General features: G+C 40.7%; 1 protein-coding gene across 2 annotated transcripts; it reads right to left on the bottom strand.

Moving 5' to 3' along the window:
• Positions 1 to 617: 617 nt before the first annotated feature.
• ANXA11 (annexin A11) lies at positions 618 to 20,969 on the bottom strand. 2 transcript variants are annotated; one of them, XM_036385691.1, is made up of 15 exons: positions 20,871 to 20,969; positions 12,091 to 12,151; positions 10,881 to 10,993; positions 9,391 to 9,765; positions 8,756 to 8,843; positions 8,304 to 8,398; positions 7,750 to 7,863; positions 7,432 to 7,522; positions 7,250 to 7,329; positions 7,037 to 7,093; positions 6,111 to 6,204; positions 5,322 to 5,417; positions 3,390 to 3,448; positions 2,718 to 2,840; positions 618 to 1,678 (listed from the first exon to the last, which is right to left on the bottom strand). In XM_036385691.1, the coding sequence occupies exons 2-15, from the start codon at positions 12,140 to 12,142 to the stop codon at positions 1,619 to 1,621; spliced, it is 1,497 nt and encodes a 498-aa protein (XP_036241584.1). In that variant the 5' UTR covers positions 12,143 to 12,151; positions 20,871 to 20,969; the 3' UTR covers positions 618 to 1,618. The 2 variants fall into 2 exon arrangements, 1 of the variants encoding a protein (XP_036241584.1); XR_004980448.2 differs by lacking the exons at positions 618 to 1,678; positions 20,871 to 20,969 and adding an exon at positions 4,479 to 4,537 and having other exon boundaries at positions 2,791 to 2,840.
• Between the last annotated feature and the right edge of the window lie 899 nt (positions 20,970 to 21,868).

The following is a 21,868-nucleotide window of genomic DNA, read 5'->3' as shown; positions in this document are numbered from 1 at the left end:
AACTTGGCATTCTAAATCTTTCAGGAGCCCTACTATATCAAAACTGCATTTCAAATGTCAGTAAGAAAACACTGTCAGTAAGAAAACAAGATCAGGTGGTGTTCAGGACTAAAGCACAGCTAACAAACATCCCTTAATTCAAAAGCTTCCTCCTTCCCCAGCAAAGAAGTGAACCCTTGCTATTGGTTTCAGCCAACAAAGACAGACTTCCAGCTGCAAATTCCTCTCAAGACATGCTCAGGTTGTCTGCAAGAAATAAGTGTATGGTCTGCCTCTGGACACAGGACAACACTGCTGCCATTGACCAAACTGGGAGTCCTGTCAGCAAGTCCCAGTCAGAATCCATCATTTGGACACATGGCTATCATATTCTGTAATCTTTACATTCCCCTCCCTTGCCATGGTGACAAATGCAATCCAGAATTAAATCCATGACATGGCCTTTTTCTTTCAAGACAAATAGCAATACAACTTCTAGGAAGAAGGACCTGCCTAACCCTTACACAACAGAGGGAGAACTCTTACATGTATGTACTTCAGTAAGGGGAGTTTGCATGCTCCTGATTAACAAGCAATCTATTTTCACTGACCTAGTTCGGAAACCTTTCCCCACTTGGTACTTTTTACCTTTACAAGTTTTTATTTTGAGAACAACAAGCTGAAGAGATGTCATCCATGCCAGCAGGGAATAAAAACTCAGAGTTCCAAGAGTAAGAGAAATTACAACATGCAAAATGAAAATACTGAGCAATAACTACAGATTACATGTCTCATGTACAGACAATTGCTCAACAACAGCACACAACTCCCTAACTCTCACCAAAATAATTTCTGAATAATCCTGTAGCAGAGAATTTCTCTGGAAAAACTAAATTACATAAACTGAGTCATCACTCCCATACATCAATATGACATCAAAAGGCACAGTCTGCAAAGACTTAGCTTTAATTTCATAATCTTTTCTTACATATATATATATATAGATATATTTTTAAGGCACTATCCAAAACCTTTAAACATTAATGACAGAATCTTTACTACTATCAACATTACTCCTGCCTTGTGACAGTCTGCCTTAGCAAGAATGAAATGTAGAACATATCTTCCTTGAAAAGAATCAAGGTAAAAAAAGAGAACTTGACAAAACTTCTTTAAAGCAGTCTTAACTAAACACAAAACCTTGAGGCTGCTATCTCCACATATCAGGAAGTGGGAGCCCAAAACCAACTCTGCATACAACAGATATAAAACTTGCATTAAAATGGCACTCAATATTTATACAAAAGCACACCATTAAAATCATACAACTGTGGGTTTTTTTCATTAAACAAACATTATTTCAACATGATATAAGCAGAAAAGAAATAATGACCATTCTTCATGGATTGCTGAGTGTACTATACAGAACTGTGAGCAGATGGCACATAAGGTATTTTGGGGGGGCTTGGCATTTATTACCTACTACTTTTGAACTGAAGATATATGCAGTATTATCTTTTAAAATGCAATTGCTTTAGAAGAAACAGGTCATGACATATTTACTTATGGAGAAAAAAAGATGCCCTGCAGCAAGTACATGAAAAGAGCAGCTTTTTTTAAGAGAAGCTCAATACTCCTTTTAGTCATTTCCGCCACATAACTTGAGTAGGATTTTCCGGTAGTCTCCTGAAGTATCACCCTGAAAAGGAACCCAGAAAAAGACAAGTTGAAGAACCACCAAAAGAGGTGAAACTACAGCTGAAAAACTAAAAACTTTCTTTCCAGGGACATTTTTGGCTCTACTTTTACAGAAATAAGCAGCAGAGCTTACATATGTGGATATGCACACCCCGTATTTACTGAAGCCAAGTTATGGTCAAAAATTGTCCATTAAATAGATATGGCCTGTTCTGCTTCTGAATGATATATTATAATGTCAGACCAAAAGAGGAACAGGGGGAAGAAGCAATACAGAGCTTTTTCACCAGTGCCTCACTGCTTTTTGCTCATACATTGGTGGTTACAGGGCATGCAACTACTGTAGAAGAAACATTTGGAACATGCTGTCCTCCAGAATCTCTAGAGGATTCTTTCCAAACACTACCAAGTTACAGCCCCTCAGTGTCCACAGCAGAAGGAATAAACAGGGGCTTAACAAGTCTGGCACCCTCATTACAAGTGAAAAGTGTAATAAAAAGTGGCACCACTCACTCTCCTCCAGCTCTTATTACCCTACCATTGGCCAGGCATCCTCTGGGCTGATGGTACAGCTCTAAATAGCGGTAGGAAGGTGGATCAACTGCTAATCAATCTGAAGTTTAGTCTATTTGCAAAGGCTTGTACTTTCAAGAGAAAGAGGAGGCAATCCTTGAGAAGATATAAAAGCTTTATATTCTTCCAACACACAAATGAAATCTGTTACTCAACTGGAGGACTGAGTGGTTCCCACAAGATCATATAAGGAGATTGGGATAGAGGGGCCTCAGAAACCCCTTCTGGACCAATTTCCCTTTCCTTCCTTGCCTATTAGCTTCATCCCCATATCCAGTTCATCTAGCCCCCATGCAAACCCAAGTGCTGTCCATCCTCTGGCCCTCAGCCTCCATGCTCCTGGCAAATGCAGCAACCCAACCCAGCCAGCCACACTCAGTGCAGGTAACAGCTGCTCAGCACAAGGAGCAGTGTTCTGCCAGCATAAAGGGTGTCATGGCAGGGCAGGGCAGGTCTCCAGGGCTTACAGTGATGTCTGTGTAGAGGGATCTGCCATACATCCGCTTGTACTCTGCACGTATGTCCAGCAGGTCAACCTCGCTGCGCGATACCATGATGCGGATCAGCGTCCTGTCCTTCGTTCCTGCTCCCTGAAACAAACAAAGCAGTACTACAATGCACTGGAAAGTGTATGATATAGCACCAAGAAGAAAATAAAATGCCTGTTTGCTGGCATATCCCCACTAACTTAATAAGCTTGAACAGAATTTAGCCTATCATGCTAAAATAAATTACATTTAGCAGTAGGACACTAATTTCTCTGCACAAGAACAGCTCAAAAAAAAGAGGGGGATTGACAGAGATACAACAGGGGTCAGGAAAATTTGGTGAGTTAAATGGCCTACTTGTTTATTTCTGCTAGAATTCACTACTTAAGAAGTACCCATTTCAATGATTTAAGCATATTTGTGTTTCACCAAGTGAGGATTATTGTTTAATGCACGGTTATATTCACTGCTCTGTTAAGGTGGATCAAATTAGCTCGATTTTTCCAGCCTTTCATAATAATGACTGCATCATGACTGTTAGTCATCTGCCCACTGAAAAACCCACTAGTCCCTTCAGCTGCACAGTTCCTTCCCAACAGCTGTAAAAAACCTCCACGCTATAAGTTTATGTAACTTGTCACGGACACCTACCTTCATTGCTTTATGTAATCTCTCTGCAAAAAAAGCTGGTGTGTTCTTGAGACACTTCACTGCAAAAAGGAACAGAGGAACAGTATTACAGAAATAAGGCATTCCTCCTCAATCAGAAGTCAGTAATTGAGTTTATCCGACATGGTCACATGCTTGAATTTCACATAAACATAGGGATGATACAATGCAGCTTCCATTCCTGCCATTAGTCCCTGAAATTCTTTTTAATCCAAACACTAGCTGCAATACAGTTAAAAAACCTATACTGCATGGCTCAAAGCAAGTATTTTTGTCACTAGAAACCATGTAGTGTGAAGCAGCCATAATGAACATTTGAATTCTAATGACCAGATTCTTGTCTATGAAGAGAAGAGGGGATGAAGAGGGGGCAGAAGACTTGAAGTAATATATAGGTAGTGGTGATCCTGGCTTCTTAATTCTAAATTTTTAGGCCATGCATCTGCAAAGTTTGACAAATTCAAGTCCTGCTCTAGAACAAATTAGGTAACTATCTATGGTAGCAGAGAACCTTAGGTGGACCCTTCTCCTTAAGGGTGAGTCATCACAAACCTTATTTTAAAGTCTTATTTTACCCACGAAGTTCATCAGGACTCCTGAAAAATTTTTAACATGCTCATTTAGTAATGACTGGATGGTATATTTAATTGGCATAGCTCATCTGAAATCTAAAAGAGCAAAATCTAAGTCAAATTGCTGTCATGTTAATCAGGATAATGAAAGAATCCTCCATCACTGATCAGAATTAAAATCTATATATTGATGCAACGTTGTTACAAGTAAACAATCATGCAAACTGGCAAACTACAGAGGAAACAGACCACACTTGACATTTAATAGCACAAAATCAATCACACAGAATCAATACAGAACTAAAGGTGTAAACCCAGACATGTTTTTCATAGAACACACATTCTGTATAGGAACAAGTATTTTTCTCAGTAGGAAAATGTAGATGAGAGATAGCAGTTCACCACAAAACTGTCAATGATATGTACAATAGTACTCAAAAATGAATGACAAAATGAAATCCATGTTTCTGTATCACTCTATTTAGCTAACACAACACACCTGCATTCTAAGATGTTTAAAGATATTGTTGTAAGTTACCAGTTGTACAATCCAGAAAGCTTTAAGAAAGCAAAATCAAAAGTTTTCAATTAGAAACCCCTTTTTTCCTGCAAGTAAGGTCCACAGAACAAATGACATTAATGTAACTTCTTACTGAAAAATAAATGGAGATGTAAAGAAAAAAGACAGGAAAGTGGTTCACAGTTATATCTATAATAAAGCATTTTAAATAAAACTACTGCACAGCAACTTGAGGCCTTGTCCCAGCCTCATGGAAACAAATTACTGCTTCTGAAGAGACAACAGTAGACTTGAGGTAAGAGTTTTCACTCCTCAGAAGTACTGGGAGCAATTAAAAACAAAGATTTAAAAAAATTGTAGCCAGAGTAAATGTGAGAAAAAAAACCCCTTTGCAATGAAATTTCAGTTTTCTTTCTACTAAATAGAGGTAGAAGTAACTAATTAGAGGGTTAATGCCTGTATTTTAATTAATGATTTGCAAAATTGTCCTATATACTCCATTCTCACTGACCCATGAGTTCATAAAGTTCACTTCTTAAAGCATTGTCAATTACAGTTAATAATTATATATTATAGAATTGTTCCCCATTTTAACATGTGAAATTTAAATTCTGCAGTTGCCTGAAATAAAAAAGCTTCATCTGTCATTTTGAGGTGAAGTGCCCCACTTTACTAATCCCAAATGACTTCACAGAAAGCTCAACATAAAAAGCAGAAAACTGGAATTACCACTAATAAGAACACCCTTAGCTGCAGTCAGAGGCCCCAGCTGAGGCAGCTGTAGTGGAACAGCAGGAATGACCTTGCTAAGGGGGCACATACCTACTGCCAGCATGCCCATCTCCAGGTCTCCAGACATCTCACGGCATATGCTGCTTTCGATGTCCCGGTTACACATCCTCTGGTACTCGCTGAAGACTGCAAATGGAAAAGAAAGATTCCAGTTCCACAACAAGAGGTGGCACTGGAATGTGCTGGATGGCTTCATTTCAGTGGCACTTCTCAGCTGGACACTACAGTGTACTCACACTAGTTTGAACATCTCAAGGATTAATACTGTTATCAACCATTTACATGTTACCATGCTCCTCCTAGCCTGCCAAGATGTGTCCTTTTCATTAAAGGGCTAGACCAAGAAAGCACAGCAATTTTTTAGGAAAGCTTCAGGTCTCAAAGTTAAGAAGAAAATAATAAGGTTCTCATACACACCCCTTTCCTTCATATAAGTACCTTGCACCCAATAGCACAAAGCAAAAGTTCTATGTAGTTACTAAAACATTTCCACCATGACAGACTGATGTAGCACCTTATGTTAGCAAGTAAAAGGGGAAGGTTTTCAAGCGTCTTGCACACGCAAGTATGCAAGACTGAAACAATTCTAGTTTTTCAATTCTTTCATCAGGGGATCATTTGAACAAGTATGACCTCTACCTGCTCTGATATCTAAGAAAGGTGACTCTTTCTTTTCCTCAGCAGAATTCACCCTGCTTTTCATTGGTATCTTTTTGGGCTCATTTTACAGATAGAGGAAATTCAGACACAGAGCAGTGCTGTACATTTTTATCATTACACACAACAGAATCGAGTTACAGTTTATATAGACATCATTACCTGCTCTAAGGTGGGCCCTGCTTCTGGCACACAGAATGGCATTGAACTTGGATTCATCAGTTCCTAGACGGTTCTCTCCAGCTGCATACAACTCCTGAGCACAGAAGGGAATTCACACTTCATTACTCAGAAAAGCAGTCAGGCTGAACAGCTGAGTTACAGATTTGCTTCCTTGCAGCCTCTCCTCCTTTTAAACTTCTTAGCCTATGCACTACTGCAAAACAGGAGCAAGCAATAAATAGCAACTAGTTCTAACCTTCCCTATGCTATGCTTGAGTCTTCCTACCTTGCTCCAACACAAGAGCTCCAGATTACTAAAGGAAGGGACATGGTTCACTAAGTACCTGAAAATTGTTCTTCCTAACAGTCCTTACATCTAGCTTTGCTTCTACAATTCTAGGTGTGTTCTGGGACGTTTCTATGTTTTGGCTAAGGCACACTAGATAGAAAGCTAATGACATTGCTATTTGAATGACCGTAGTATGGCTAAAACAATGCAGGGTTGCCCCTTTGCTATGTAGTGAAAGGAAAATACAGAAAAAGAAATGGGGCAAGCATTATGAAGTCCAAGTGCCTTATTTGCTGCAAAACTCCAGACTTCCTTAAACAACATGCAAAGGCTAATGCAGGTGTTGAATCATTTAAAATTTAATCCACACACCTATCATCTCAAATCTCTTTGGACAATTTCCTTAGAAAGCAGCATAATCCAACACTTGGAAAAGCCAATTCACCTCTGTATTGCACCTACATGGCTCTAATGCTCTGTCACAGCTTTTTATATCTCTTCCATCCACTTAAAAGATAAGCACTGCATCAGAAGTCATCACAAGGTGTCCAAAATTAACAGTAAGCAGAATCCACACAGCCAAATGTCAGCATATTGAGCTGACTATACTTAGAAACAATGAAGCATTTCTACTGACCTGTACATCTCTTTGGACAACAGACATGTCAACATGTGTACTTTCATCTCTGTTTCCCTGAAAGAATTAGAAGACCCAGAAACATTACTGGTGGGCTTTGATGAGCTGCCTTTTTTACATTAAAAAGCAAAACAACCAAAACCAAACCAAACAAAATCCACACCACCTACAAACACACAACAAACAAATTCCAAAATCCCAGCAGGCAAGTACCTGAGCAAGTGAAATTAAAAGCCTCTGAAAGTGTCCAGATGTGTCACTTTTTATTGCTTCCTCCAGAGTTTTCTTATATTCTGGAAAAGAGAGAGTCATGAATCCTCATACAACCCTGCTCATTTCCTAAATTCTTACTATCAGTAAGAAAAGGAAGAAAAATTTGATGCAAAAGATCAAACCTGCTTTGTAGACCCTGTTGAGTTCCTGAATATGCTCATTACTGCGGGAAGCTAAGATTTCAATGAGGCAATTTTCATCTGTGCCAACACCCTAAAACAAGCAAGGGAGAAACACTTCAGATTCTTGATTTCTACAACCTAGTACAAAAGAAATGCAACAAAATTATAGAAAAAATTCAGAATATAACCTTGTATAGGAAGTCAAAGCAAGTAATCCAAAAAGAATCCAAACTTTTAAATGACAACCAAGTATTTTATCAAATATTTTTAAGCTCAACTATTTCCTCTATGTTATAAATTTCTATCTCCTACACAAACCTTTATAGCTTCCTTGATTTCATAAGCATCAAACATAACAGGTGTCTTCATCATTGCCAAGATTGTCCTCTCAAAGTTACCTGAGAGCTCCGACTTGAGATCCTTAATCAAATCCTAATGAGAAGGAAAAACAAGGAAAAATGCATAAAGACCAAACTTGGCAAAAGCAAACACCAAAAATACACATTTTACTAAGAATTCTTTATGCATAAGCACCAGTAATGTATGTTCAAAGTAAAGCTATTCCACTAACACTAACACCAGTACAATGGTATGTGTACACTGAGGCCATTTAGGTCAATTAAATAGATTGCACAGATCCAAGAGTCAAAGTAACCATTTAACATAGAAACTGCTTTACTTGTTTCATCTGCAACACTGCATGAAGAAGTCAAACATGAGTAAAAAGTAGAACTCTGAACTGCCTATGACTTAAGAACATCTTCCCCTAATGCACCTTCCAGTCTTTTTTTCCCCCCACTAAGTCTTCTCACTGCCACTGAAGGGATGTAGGCTCTCATTTCTCCTTCCTTCTGTTCTCACAATGTCCTTACCTTTCCATAAGCTGTTTTGAAGGACAGGATTATCTGCTGCCTTTGCTTGTTTGAACGACTTCCAAGACAATCGATGATTGCCTGCTCATCAGTTCCTGTACACACACAGACACCACAGATTGAGTGAGGATTCAGGTTTCTGTCTCTATTTCATCTGTTCTAAACCCAGCAGAAGGACATGGATGCCTTGAATTCATCTACAGTATCTACTCTTGTGTACAACCACAGAACTTTGAGCTCACAAACACAGTAAGAATACAAAGAAAGCCTAAACCAAACTCATGGTATTGTTTATGCCCACATGAACTTCCAGTAATACTTCTGGAACACTCAGTAATACTTCAGTACACACTCAGTCCCACTCAGTACACACATAGCAATAGAAAAATATCAGTGCTGAATGGAGATGCAATTCTACTTTTAACTGAAATGTAAATCCTCAGACTGCTCACCAAATCCCTTCATGGCCTTCCTTAAGACTTCTGCATCCTTCAGAGGGTCAAAGCCTGGTGCATCAGTGATTGTACCTCGGTTTATGTGCTAAAATGAGATCAACAGTGATAAACAACAGTAGTGTTAACAGCATACTAGTGTCAAGTAGTGAAGTACTGTGGTTTACTACTTAAGAAAGATGATCACTTATCAGTTTTCTTTTTGTGAGAAAAGTAATAGAGAAAACTTAAACCAACCCTGCCCTAAGGAATTTGTTGATTTCTAGACACAATTTACAAGAAAATTCAAGATCAAGGTTTGCGGACATTAAATCTGCTCTCCAATTAATTAAGGTTTGATGATACTGTATATACTACTGGCAATACTTGCTGAAGTTAGGAAAGGCAAGATCAATTAATTTGAATTCATATAAAACCTTTTTTTCTTGGATACCGTGGCAAAACATAATTTGTTTCAAGACCATATAAGCCTATAGTGCTTGCATTTGCAAAGGTTCCATTTCTCTCTTTACTCAAGCTTCTTTTCCTGACTTTCTTTTCAATTTTGTGATTAGTTTACACTAATACACACATAGAAAATGCAGAGTAACATACATACAGTCACACTTGAAAAGAAAAGCACTGAATGCTCTTACCGTTACAGGAGTGACTGCAGGCCCTGTAGCTCCTGAGTAAGAGGGCATAGATGGGTTCACAGCTGGACCTGCTGGATAACTTGGCATGGGCTGCTGCCCTGGGTGAGTTGCTGGAAGGCCTGGATAGCTCATGGGCTGCTGAGCAGGCGGTGGTGTGGGCTGGCCTGGCACAGGGCCGCCCCCGTATCCCGGGTAAGGTGGCATTCCGGATGGGGGATTTCCTCCAGGCGGAGCGTACCCTCCGTATGAGGGCTGCTGTCCTGGAGGGGGCTGCCCAAAGCCACCTGGAGGAACTGGTGGATAACCCCCAGGTGTGGAAGGATACATGCTTTGTGGTACATTTGCCCCTCCAAAGGTTCCTGCCAGGTTGGATGCCTGCAATAAACAGCAATAAAACAAGAGAGAGGAAGGAGCACCAACAGCTGAGTTTCAGCAACATGCTTAATACAATACAACCTCCCTCCCCACCAACACAGATAGCTCTTTATCTGCAAAAGATAGCAAGCAGGATGGAAAAATATGCCTAAAACTTTACACCAAATAACCCTTTCTTTGCCATGGCTGCCTTGTGTAATCACAAGGGTACAACTGGATGCAAGGACTTGAAGCAACCTTTGGCTTTTTTACGATGTGTTAGTAGTTTACAACTAGCAGGAGTTCCTGGACTACATTTAGAAAGACTTCTGCAGAAACTAAGATATTCCACTTCACATCAAAATCTTATCAATGAAACCCCTCTTCTAGAGAGAAACCAGAAGTGACATTGGATGACTGCAGCACTGTCAGAAACTAGTTGCTGTGGATATAGGCTCATGCATCCTAGATAGCTTGTTGTTCAATTTGCCTGCTGGCTGCCAAATCACTTCATTTAATCACTGCCTCAGAAAAACATCTATGATGCAAATATCTTCCTACAAACTGCATTCCTTATGCAGCATAACAGATTTCTGAAGACTGAAGTTGTCAGAAGTGTCACTCACTTCTCCTCTATGAAAAAAAAAATCACATTGACTGAAGAAAATGTAGACGTTTCCAATGTAAAAGGTTTTTACTTCCATCTGTTAAACATCAGTGTTTGTAAGAGACTGTTGATCCCATATTCTTTTCAAGGATAAATCATTGATACCTCTAATTATACAGCTTTTTTCCTTACTCTGACTGGTCAAAATCCAGGTAAATAGGCAAAATCCAGACTGTGTTTGCCCATGTAAATTCCTCTACACAGCAAATGCCAAGTTATTTTAGTTTTATGTCCACAACTTTTGAAGTTTGACTGTTAACAACATTTAACTAGTGCTCTGTTTTCCTAAAATAAGAAATAGCTTGCAGTAACCTTTTCCTCAACAGGCAATATTGAACGCTCAACAGCTAAACAGATTAGACACAAAGGCACAGAATTCAAGTGATAAACCTCTCAGTGACAATTCCAGAAGCACAACTTTGCCCTTAAGGACATCACAGCAGAACACATTAAATGAAAGCAAACTCACCATTCCAGCCATGTGGCTGGGATTGAACTGGTTGGCATAGCCAGCCACATTTTCCAGACCAATTGGAGGTGGATTTGAAGGTGGATAAGCAGCACCACCCCAAGGACTGCTACCTGAAATCAAACACAGATGTGCTGAAACAAGAAACCATGCCTTTTGAAAGTTCTTACTACTTAAATTTCTCATGTAATTCATTTTCAACACTACCAGGGAAATCAATTGAAGAGGTGCAGGGTAGCACTGCAATTATTATAAAAAGAGAAGTCTCACTGGGTATTTCTAGTCATGTTAGTTATCACTGAATCTCTAAGTTTTCACTTAAAACAACTCTAAACCTATTTGAAGGTTAACACTAAAGACAGTTAACACCATATTTTGACTTGAGAAAACCTAAAGTACATAGCTGTCTGGGTATTCCAGTAGCAAGATATTAATTCCACTTACTTTGCTAATTTGAGAGGTGTCCACAGAGCACAACAGTACATTTCCAGGCACCAAAGTCATAACCTGTCTGCACACAGCACAGTATAGTCTTAACACAGAATACTCTGCTGAGAAATAGGCTTTGTCCTCCTGGCTGGTTGGGCTTCTCACTGTGCACTGCTTCCCCTTCCTGAGCTAACCTGCCTGATGCCTCATTTCACCATACCTGCATGACTCCAGTCCTTTCTTTCTACCTTACAACAACACTAACAACTGTAAAGTTCAGCAGTGATAACCAAGCAGTGGTTGAGTATTTCATCACCTTTATGTTATTATTAATTGCTACCTTTTCTAACAGTCCTCTCCCTTTTGTACACAACCACCTGCTTAAGAATAGTGAATTAAGGATAATTTCCTATTTCTTTGGGGGATATGGTTTGAAGCTCTATGAATGATTTCTCCCCATATTCATTTGTCTCACTACCCACCTTGAAGACTCAGTATCAACCAGACATTGATCCTTTTCATTTATTGGATTTGGTCAAGTTAAGACCATTTCCTAATGCTCTGTGCTTTATTTGAGAATGAAACTGGACATTACTAAATGAGCACATGGCAGAACACACATATTAGACCAATCAGAATCCCCAGCCCAGATAAAACAGGATTTAACAAGCTTTGGGGAGCCAAGGAAACTCTCTGCAGTCTTGTTCTTCATCCATGCCATGTTTCCACTCCAGATAGGACCACCACTGCATTTAATGTTTACTTCATCTGAACAACTTACCTGGGGCAGCTGGTGGGTATCCACCCGCTGGAGGATAGCCTGGGTAACTCATTGCAAAGATCTGCAAAAGACGTGTGATACAATTGTTTTCTGTAATGCTTCACTCATTAAACCACCTAACACTAAGAAGCAACATGTATGCAATAGCCAGTTACCAAAATTCAGACATAACCTGCACACTTTGTCCCAGCTTTTCCCTTAGAAACCTCTTCCCATTTCCTGACTAATAAACAGATCGCTAAGCAGTTGCAGTGTCACTCCTCATGCTATTTTTCTCATTTGTTGCAGTTGCTACTTATTGCTTGGTCTATTATGTTGTTAGGGATGTATTACTTGAACTTGCTTCCTTTACTGTGCTATTAAAACCCCCAGAAGTTTCCAGCCTATAAAGAACTGTCTTACCAATGAAGAGTAGAAAATCATCTGACAAAAAAGCTACATCTTCAAGTGAGTAACTAAAAGAAGTTGTTAGAAGGCACCTAAATTCAAACATCTGCAGAAGTGCAAGGTCAGAGTAAGAAGCAGAAGGGATACACTTTCATGCTTACAGCAATGCCATAAAATATGAAGAGTTTACTGACAGGGTAAGATCACTAGAACAAATTGAGTCTCTCAAAATGGATAGTGCCTCTGTCAGCACAGAAGTGCACAAAGTCATTAGCTGTCCAAAATAGAAGTGGAGGTCAGAAAGGAAGAACAGCTAAATGACGGACAAAATGAAAAAATGAAAACTGGCTTCCAGAATACAAGGGCCTTATTTTAAACAGAACAGCTACCAGGAAGAACGGTAAAAGTAACTATGAAGAAAAATATCTATAATGAGTGTTAACTTTTTGAAGGTTATTTTTAATGACAAGCCACATTCTATTTTTAGAATTGCTGTATGAATTATCCCATTTCCCCCCCCCCTCTTTCCCCTAAAGCACTACCTTTCACACGTGGCATGTTTTGCTGTGTTTTGGGTTTCAGCTGTGGAATTTTGTTTTAGATTTGGTTTGAGTTGGCAGGAGTGCTGTTCTTGTGAAATTGTTTTCATTCTGCATGATCACATTAAGTTCCCTTTCTGGTTTGCATGGCCCTATTGCATAGCAACACTGAAATGGAGAAACACCTTTTTTGTGGTTTTATTTTTAATAAGGAAATAAAATGAAAAAATCTGCAATTTACTTAAAAACTGTTTGGACTTCATGCTGCAATACTCATTTAAATTTAAAGAGCGAGAAATGAACTAACAGAAACTGCAATGAACAGAGCACACTAAAAGCTATAACTCTACTTTACTTCTGCTCCAGTATGTGGCATCTAACAGAATCAATAAACATGTGAATGCAGCTTCTCAGCATTAAAAAGCAATGCCTGCTCTTAGCCATGCAAAGACTGATCCCAAACTCACGAGGCTGAGAACCAAAAAGCAAAACACGTATTGTCCCTCTGCTGCTGGAAAACGAGCAGGCAGCTTCCTCCTTGCTGGCCCCACAATTGCCAGAGGCTGGAGCTGCCGAGCCCCGGGCCCACGCTGCCACCTCCGGGCAGGTACCCGAGCATGGCAGGGCAGAGAGGCCAGGAGAATAAAAATAACATTCCAAAAACTCAACAGAAGGCAGCCCGGCACACTTCAGAGCCTCTCGCATTCAGAAATGGGCTTTGCATAATAAAGCACGGAAAAATAAAAAAGAGCAATTATTACCACATCACTCAAAAACCAACCAAAGAACCCCCACAATCTAGATTCTTAGCATGCATAATGTCAATGTGTACATTTACAACACCAAAATTAGTGTTATTTCCTCAGGTAAAATCATAATTATATTTTTACTTATTTTTTAGGTTTACATATAAATACAAAAAAGACAAGGTACTCAAAAAAATTGTGACATGCCTTTTTCAATAAAGCTTTAGATACAAATTTAAGGCAAAGAACCGTTTTCTGTGGTAGAGGGTGAGAAGCAATGGTACAGGTTTTGTTTTTCTTAGCAAGTCTGTTTGATTGCTTTTAATCCCATATAGAACGCTCATTTCAAACTGGAAAAACCCCCAAGATTAAAAGAGCCTTTTGGTTATGAATGCTGAGGTTGAGGAAAAAAAACAGCCAACTTCAGCAACCTGAAAAAAAATGCTAGTTTCTATATAAAAAGGTTCCACTTGCTTCTTTTGAACACTGTATTTATCCAGGGCTTTTCCAAGAGGAAATTTTCCCAGACTGGTTTGCTTCCAGGCAAACTAGAGCTGCAAACACACCGACTTCTCATGCTCAGAAACTTCCCTGATCACCACCTTTTCCACAGTGCCTTTGAGCCTCTGTTGGCCTATACTCTAAATTTAATAATATTAACATAGAAAGTTACCTTTCCCAACCACTCCCTCAGCTCAGCCTCCATGTGATCTACTCTCATCTTCCACACTTTCTCCTGCTACATCCACAATATTTTACTAAAAATCTTCATGATGAGCAGCAGTTGCCTGCTGATAACAAAGGGGTGACACAGGCAAGGGAACAGAAGATATGGAAACCCACCCTGCTGTACAAACATTGCGTGGGAAGACACAGGAACAGCAAGGTCTCTGTTTGCTCAGTCAAAAAAAAAAAAAAAAGTAGTGCATAAGACAAGGGAAAAATCCAAACAACCAAACCACACACGGAAAGAGGGAGTGCCTTGAAGAAAATAAAGAACAACTACTGTCAAGGTCCTCTCCCCATTCCCAGTATTCAATCCCAGAGGTCCACCTCAGAACTTTAAATAAAGACCTGAGGTTTTACTCCCACAGTGAACACTGCTATCATGCTTCACACTGCAAGCTATAAACCATTCAGGCTCTTGAGCATTTTTCTGCTGCTTGGCAAAGCTAAGAGGGAACAGACATGTTCATAAAAGATTAAATCTGTGACAGACTTTCAACAGCAATCTTGAAAATATGCCTCTGTAAGATACAGTACAGAAGGACTACAACTTGAAAAATTTATAACAAAACTACAAATTCCACAATGGCAGAAATAAAGAAGAAAACTTCAAGGCTGCCAGAAAAGTTCTGTTTCAAGGTGCAATACCAATAAGCTCAGCCACTGCATTCACACCCATTCCTGGAATTTATTTAGTGGCTGCTATTCAGGCTCCAGCTATGCCATGGTACAATAACTTCAGAACAAAAAAGGGTGAAAAATCATAACATTTATTAGTTCAAAATTATTTGTTTAATTATACCCATTTCACAGGGATCACCCAGTAAAGTTAAACCCTTGGCCTTGACTCCTCCACAAGGTTAATTACCAGGATATAGTAGACAAAGCAGCCTGAAGCTATAAATTACAGTACCTGCTCTGAGACTGATCCCTGATTGTGAAACCAGGAGAACAGAATTTACCACCTTACAATATGCTGTCATTTTTCATCAGATATGAGCTCAGGCATCCAGCACTGTGCTTTTCCAAGACAAGGACAAACCACAGTCAGCACTGAACCAGCTAACTGCTATTTACCAGCCTGAGCAAGATTTATCTTTGACTCATGCACTGCAGCATACAAGTTGTTCTCTCCTCTATCAGCTGTAATATTTTTCATCCTGATGGATAAATAGTCTGGCAATTTTGTTTTATCGTTAAGTCTTCTGTGTATGTGACTCCTGTCTAGCCTTCCTTTCACTATGAAAAAAACTAATTTAGTGGAATGGGTTTATTTTCCAACAAGGCTGAGTTCATGCCAGCCAACACTCAGGAAACCTCTTTTACACAGATCTTATCACTCATTGTTCACCTTTACAAACTTTTACTGGACTTCATCCAACAATGTATATTTAAGGAGTACTAACACATCATCTACTTCCTATAAATAAAGCTTCCTTAACAAAAAGCCCAAACTAACTCACAGCTGTGAATAGATGGTGTAACAAAAACAAACTCATATATGAGGTTTTCCTAAAATCTATCCATTTGAATTGCTTGCTAGTATTATGACTCAGGAGCTCTGCCAGTTTTAGTGATCCTTCTCAATATCATAATCTATTTTATTACAGTAAATAATCTAGCATTTTGACCTGCTGGGGCAAGGGGGTGAGAAAGGTAGCACTTGCAAGCTTTAACCAAAATAGAACTGAAAACAGATGCCATGTCCAAGAAAGAAAAGCTGAATGGGAAGACACACCCATAAGCTACAACTGAGCTGTAAAAATATTACTAAAAACATTCCTGTAGCCTTTCCAGTGACAGAGCTCCTACTCAGGCCTTCAAAATCCAAAGAATTTAGTTGAGCTGCATGGACTTTCATGATCTATATGCAGCAAAAACATGAGTTAATTCCAAGAGATCAGTTTCATTTTGGATCCCTACTCTGCCCTGATGCAAGTTCTTCTCTTTGTAGCACACTTCAACACTCTCTTTCAAATATATAAAATATACAGTCAAAACATTTATGACAATACAGATAGACACCTTCCAAACAACAAAACAAGCAAGAAAAAAACCCAACAAATTAAGGTTAACAGATGTTTGAAGAAGTAATGGAATGAGGCTGCTCTATTTCAAACTCATAACTTGTCACAGAAAATCATTTGCTGCAAAGAAAAAATAATACTATAAATAGTCTGAGCTATGTTCTCAACTGACTAATGCCTCAGGGATTTATACTCCTCTATTTTAAGTTCCCCCTTGAAAGAATAAATTTTTACACCATTAGTGCAAGTCGGAATATGTAAATACCAATTACTCCATGAACTAGAACAATAGTGTAGTATTCAGCACCCTAAAATAATTAGTAAAAAATATCTGGCTGTTCATTTCCCACCCCAAGTTTTTAATTAGTGGCTGTGCGCGAGCCTGACGCGCAGAGCCAGGGCGTGGCCCAGAGGCACCAGGACCAGAAGGACACACGCGGTTTCCACCAGGCCTGCAGCTGTTCGGGCTGCAGAGGGGGACAGACTGACACCAGGCTGTGCAATGACAGCTCCCACAGCCGGGCACACCGGCAGGAGCTGCACGGACACACCCCACCTGCGGCAAATCCTCTCTGCCGACAGCCTCGGGACTCCCCAGATGGACACCACGAACAAAGACAGCCTTTTCTTACCAGTGCTGACTTTCACACTTCAGGCCAGGGAAGGCTTACACATTCAGCTGTCCAGCAACACTGGCGTGATTACTACCCCTCAGTGAGCAAATGGACAAACCTTCATTCACTCCAGCCTATAAGCAATTATTCATTTTCCGCTGATTAATTCTTTCCAGGAACAGAATTATTCAAGAACCAACTTGGAGTAGTAAAATAGACAAGTATTTCCAAGCAACCATAAACAAGGAATGTGAAAAGAAAGCAAGACTATAGCCTTCAAACCTAGACTGCCCTTGAGATCAGCAAGCTTTAGTTCTCAAAGCGTACTACTGAGAAGTGTTTTTCCCCCAGAATCCTAACATTTGTAAGATGCATTTATTCTCCTAGCTAATAGAAAACCAAGTATTTTTAATACACTGCCAAGCATAGCAAACAACCAGTGATTGTGACTATAGATAAGTACACTGTTTACTAAATAAGTGCAAATTCACAAGCTTAAAGTTGTTATCTCTAGCCATAATAAAAGAAATATTCACCCTGTCTGCTTCAGGCAATGTAAGCACTTAATTCAGAGCAACTTACTAGGCCAAAGTCCAAAATTAGACACATTTTTCTAGCCAAGCCAGAGGTCTTTGGGGTGCAGGAATTAATTATAGAAAGTATCACTTCACATATATATTGACTATAGTAAAGTTTAGCACAATCAAGAGACCTTCAGAAGCATTAAAACTCATCTCGATCTTTGATATGGAACTGATGTATTTGACAGTTCTTAAGCTCACCAGAAGTTCTAAAAGCCTGAATTGGAAGCCCACCTCTCCTACTGGTGAAGAATTTCCCAATGCCCTCAAAAAAACCCTCCCCCCCCCCATACTTTGCAGCAAAAGGGGAAAAAAACAAACCAAAACCAAACAAAACAAGAATTCCAAAAGATTTTTAACCTTCCCTTACCAAGTAAGATAGCATGTTCTCTCTCAAGCAGACAGCACATAAGGCAAAAAAGGAGGCCACACCTGGCCACACTTGTTTCCCTTTCTTTGAAGATATCAAACAAGACCATTGCTACCGACCAGAGGGCACAGTGACAGCGCACGGCACAGGGAACAGCCAGGCAGTGGAGCTGGGTGGGGCTGTGTTTGTTTTATTCAGGTACCACAATCTAACGACTGGCACTGGTCCACATTCAGCATCTGTCACTGCTGAACAGTATGGATATAACTGCACACAAACAAACAAAAAACTAGCTGCCAAGCAAGAATCACAGCAGAATGTGACAGAATTGTAACTTAGAAGGACACCACTGAGTCCCACAGCTCTGTCCCATAGCTGATTCCAGGTTTACCCCATTCAGGATCTAACTTCTTATCAAGATTGTCTAGTGAGTGCTGATAAAATCTGGAACAAGCACAAAGCAACAATAGAAGTAATACACAGTAAATACCTATTGCTGTTCTTAGGTTTGCTTATCTACTTTACATTCTTCCCAGCTTGGGGAACTGAGAAGGAAATTCAGCATTTATATCAACCACACCCACTTTCAACTAAACTGGCAAAAGTAAAGGGACAACTCAAGTTTCAAATAGGTCAAAGTGCTGCTCACGGAGGGGTAAACATGCAGCCTTTTCCTTTCCTTTAAAGTCTTTTGCTACCTTCAAAAGAAACTCAAAACAAAACACACTGCATACAGCTAACAAGTCTCTGTCCTTATTTCCAACAGTTTACATAAAACACTTGAAAAATACATACAATGAGAAACATGGTTCAAGGTAGTAAACATAAATGTATGAAATAAACAAAAGAAATTACATTGGTGCCATTACTTAGCTGAATATTTAATGTAATGGAAGCCTCCAAGCACAACTTGAAACTGACAAAGAAGTCTCTACAATTATTATATAGAGACTTGGCTAAAAATAAATGAAACTTGCAGTTTGTTCAAAAGCCCTACTATTTCTGTTGTCACAATTAAACCATCTGCTGTTTTCAATTACATCACTGCTTCAACTAGGTTTTTTTTATTGCTATCACAGATCTAGAATTAGGTTGGCTCTATCTTGGCCCTGATTAATGCAGGGCTATTGAACAGACCCTATATGGAAGCTCCATCTTCCAAAATTGCTAGAGGTCTAAGAAACAGCATCTCCCGTAATCTTCAAATCAGACAAACTTCTTGGCTTGACTTTTTATAGCAGATCAGGTTTTGTATTTTGTTATGTAACATTATGTCTTCACAATTCTGACTACATAAACACCCCCATGAAATACCTCCATCCCATTGCTGGTTTTGTTATATTTTTTAGTGGCTTTTGACATTTCACAGAGTTCTCCATCTAACAATTCAAAACTTCTGGGGACTACAAATAATAAGTTCAAGAAGTGACAAATCACATGAATGAATGCGATGGCTACTCCAGAAATTTTAAGTACAGTTATTTTGGCCCCATACCTTATACTAAGGTCAAGCAAGAGAAAGGAACAAAAATATCATAAATATTGTTGACATAAAATCACTAGGCACTCAGCAGAAATGTACTGGGGACAGGGTTACAGGCAAACACATAAGCAATACTCAGTTCAAGTTATCTGCTGCATCAGTGGGAGGAGAGTGGTCCACATGACTCTTACAGCAACTCAAAATACAGGAAATTATAGAAATAGCCAAGCTATGGGGAAAGCGTTCATACACTCAGGCTTTACAGCAACCATACACTTGCACTGGGTTTGTATTGTTTCTGACGTTACCCTGGGTGTTCCAGCAAAGCACTGACTCACTCCACAGAAAATAACTGTATGCTGGGGGAGGTATCAGGGAATGAACTCCCACTCCGATAGCAGCTGCGCTCTCAGGTGCATAACCCTCATAATCAGCTCCTTCATCAAAACACACCGCAGCAACACTTGTCCTCCCCCCGGCCAGTCTGCTTTCCCTGCACACCTTCTGTCCCCGTCCTAGGCTGAGACGCCTCCCATGCTTCTGCCACTCCCTTCAGAACGTTATTTCTCGACAGCTCCTCCTCAACAGGAAGAAGCTTCCAGGAACTACTCTAAATATATTTAAAAAGAAAAATATATTCCACAGAAGTACGCCCTTACTGCTCTTACAGAAGCACTCCCTTACAGAAACAGGATGGTGACAAGAAGGAACTGCTTTTCTGAATATGGAGGTATTTGTGCTGTGTTCTGTCACACATATAACTACAGCATAGCAAGAGTTTGAAGAGGTTCCGTTTTAAGACAACTAAAGTGGCTTGAAGACACTTAACAACACTTAAGTGTCTTAAAGACATTCGAAGTACATATGGTATAAGAAGAGACAAAGCATACTACGAACAGTTTAGAGAAAGGGGCCTTCGGGGGGAGTAAAAAAGCACTGCGTAATGGCCAGCCTACCATCTTAGGCTGCTTTCTCGTGACAATTGTACACACCAAAACTATAAACTCAAGATAAACTAGGGACACCGGCAAAGGACCGAACTGCAACTACAACACCAAAACATGCCCTCTGCTCTGAAACCACATTTCCCCAGGAAGCAGGCGCTGCTTCCTCCCAGCGGCGGAGCTGCCGCAAGCCCCGAGCTCGCCCGGCCAGCCCTTGAGCCGCTGCCTGTCACCCGCGGGCTCCGGCCGCCCCAGGATCCCGTCCCGGCGAGGACACGGGCCCGGCCCACAGCCCCGGTCCGACCCTGCCGCGCTGGGCGGCCCCGGCCCCTCGCCCCCGTCCCGCCGTGGGGTCGCGCCTACCGAAGGTCCTGCGGAGCCCCTGCTACCACCGCCCGTCCCAGGTGCCGCCGGCGCTGCAGGGCGGTGCCGGGGAGCGGCAGGAGGAGGAGCCGCTGCGGCCCCGGCGCACTCCGCCCGCCCCGCCGCGGCCTCCGTGCGAGGGAGGGCCGGGGCAGGCCGGTGCAAAACCTGCCGGGGGCGGCGGGCCCGGGGCGGGGCGCAGTGAGCCCCGGGGGGACAGCCCCGCACCGGGCCCCGGGGCGGACACAGCCCCGCACCGGGCTGCACCGGCCGCGGGTGGAAACCGCACATGAGGTTTGAGCAAGAGGCGGCTCCAGCGAGAGGCCCATTGTATAAAAACAAACCCAGGGTAGCAAAGGTAACTCCGCCCGTCACGTGGGCAGCCCGGGCATTCTCCAGGAGCGCGGCGTCGCCCGAGGGACCGGGTGACCTGGACACGGCAAAACCAAATCCTGGTTCAAGTCAAGGTTGTAAACGTTCAGCACAACATCGGATTTAAACCCAAAACCACGCCTGACTGTTCTCATCAGGAAATTTCAGAAAACATACTTTCCAAACACGGTGGTACAGAAATCCCCATTTTGTATAAAACATACTTTTCCTTAAGTAAAATTCCACAAAAAATCAAGAGGAAGGAGACTGATCGTGTCGACCTTTTCTAGTACAAGCAGTAATAGTTAAAGGCTTCAATAAACTTTTTTTCCCCTACATGCATTCTTTAAAGATGAGTGAAGTTGCTCACATGGAAGCATTTAGAGAGACAAACCAAGATAATAAAAACGAAAAATAAAAAGGGCTAACATTTTCCAATTATATTTCTTTTGCCAAGACACTAATCAAAATAGCAAACACAGCATTATCTAACTGAATCACAGCATTATACAACTCGGGTGGAGAACCAACTTGATTTTGCAGCTGGGAATTTTGTGAACAGGGTCCAGAACCTCTTTTCCAACACTTGCTTCTCTAATATGTATGCTTTGTAACAGGCAATTTCA

The sequence above is a fragment of the Molothrus ater genome, chromosome 8, assembly GCF_012460135.2.
Source record: "Molothrus ater isolate BHLD 08-10-18 breed brown headed cowbird chromosome 8, BPBGC_Mater_1.1, whole genome shotgun sequence".
Taxonomy (NCBI): Eukaryota; Metazoa; Chordata; class Aves; order Passeriformes; family Icteridae; genus Molothrus; species Molothrus ater.
This window is presented reverse-complemented; position numbering and strand designations above follow the sequence as displayed.

Excerpts from the sequence above, each read along its gene's own strand:
- ANXA11 (XM_036385691.1), bottom strand. The coding sequence starts at position 12,142 with ATGAGTTACCCAGGCTATCCTCCAGCGGGTGGATACCCACCAGCTGCC. Across the intron at positions 9,766-10,880 it reads CCAGCCACATGGCTGGAATG|GCATCCAACCTGGCAGGAAC; the intron begins GTGAGTTTGCTT and ends TGTTTATTGCAG. Across the intron at positions 7,094-7,249 it reads TTTTAATTTCACTTGCTCAG|GGAAACAGAGATGAAAGTAC; the intron begins GTACTTGCCTGC and ends TAATTCTTTCAG.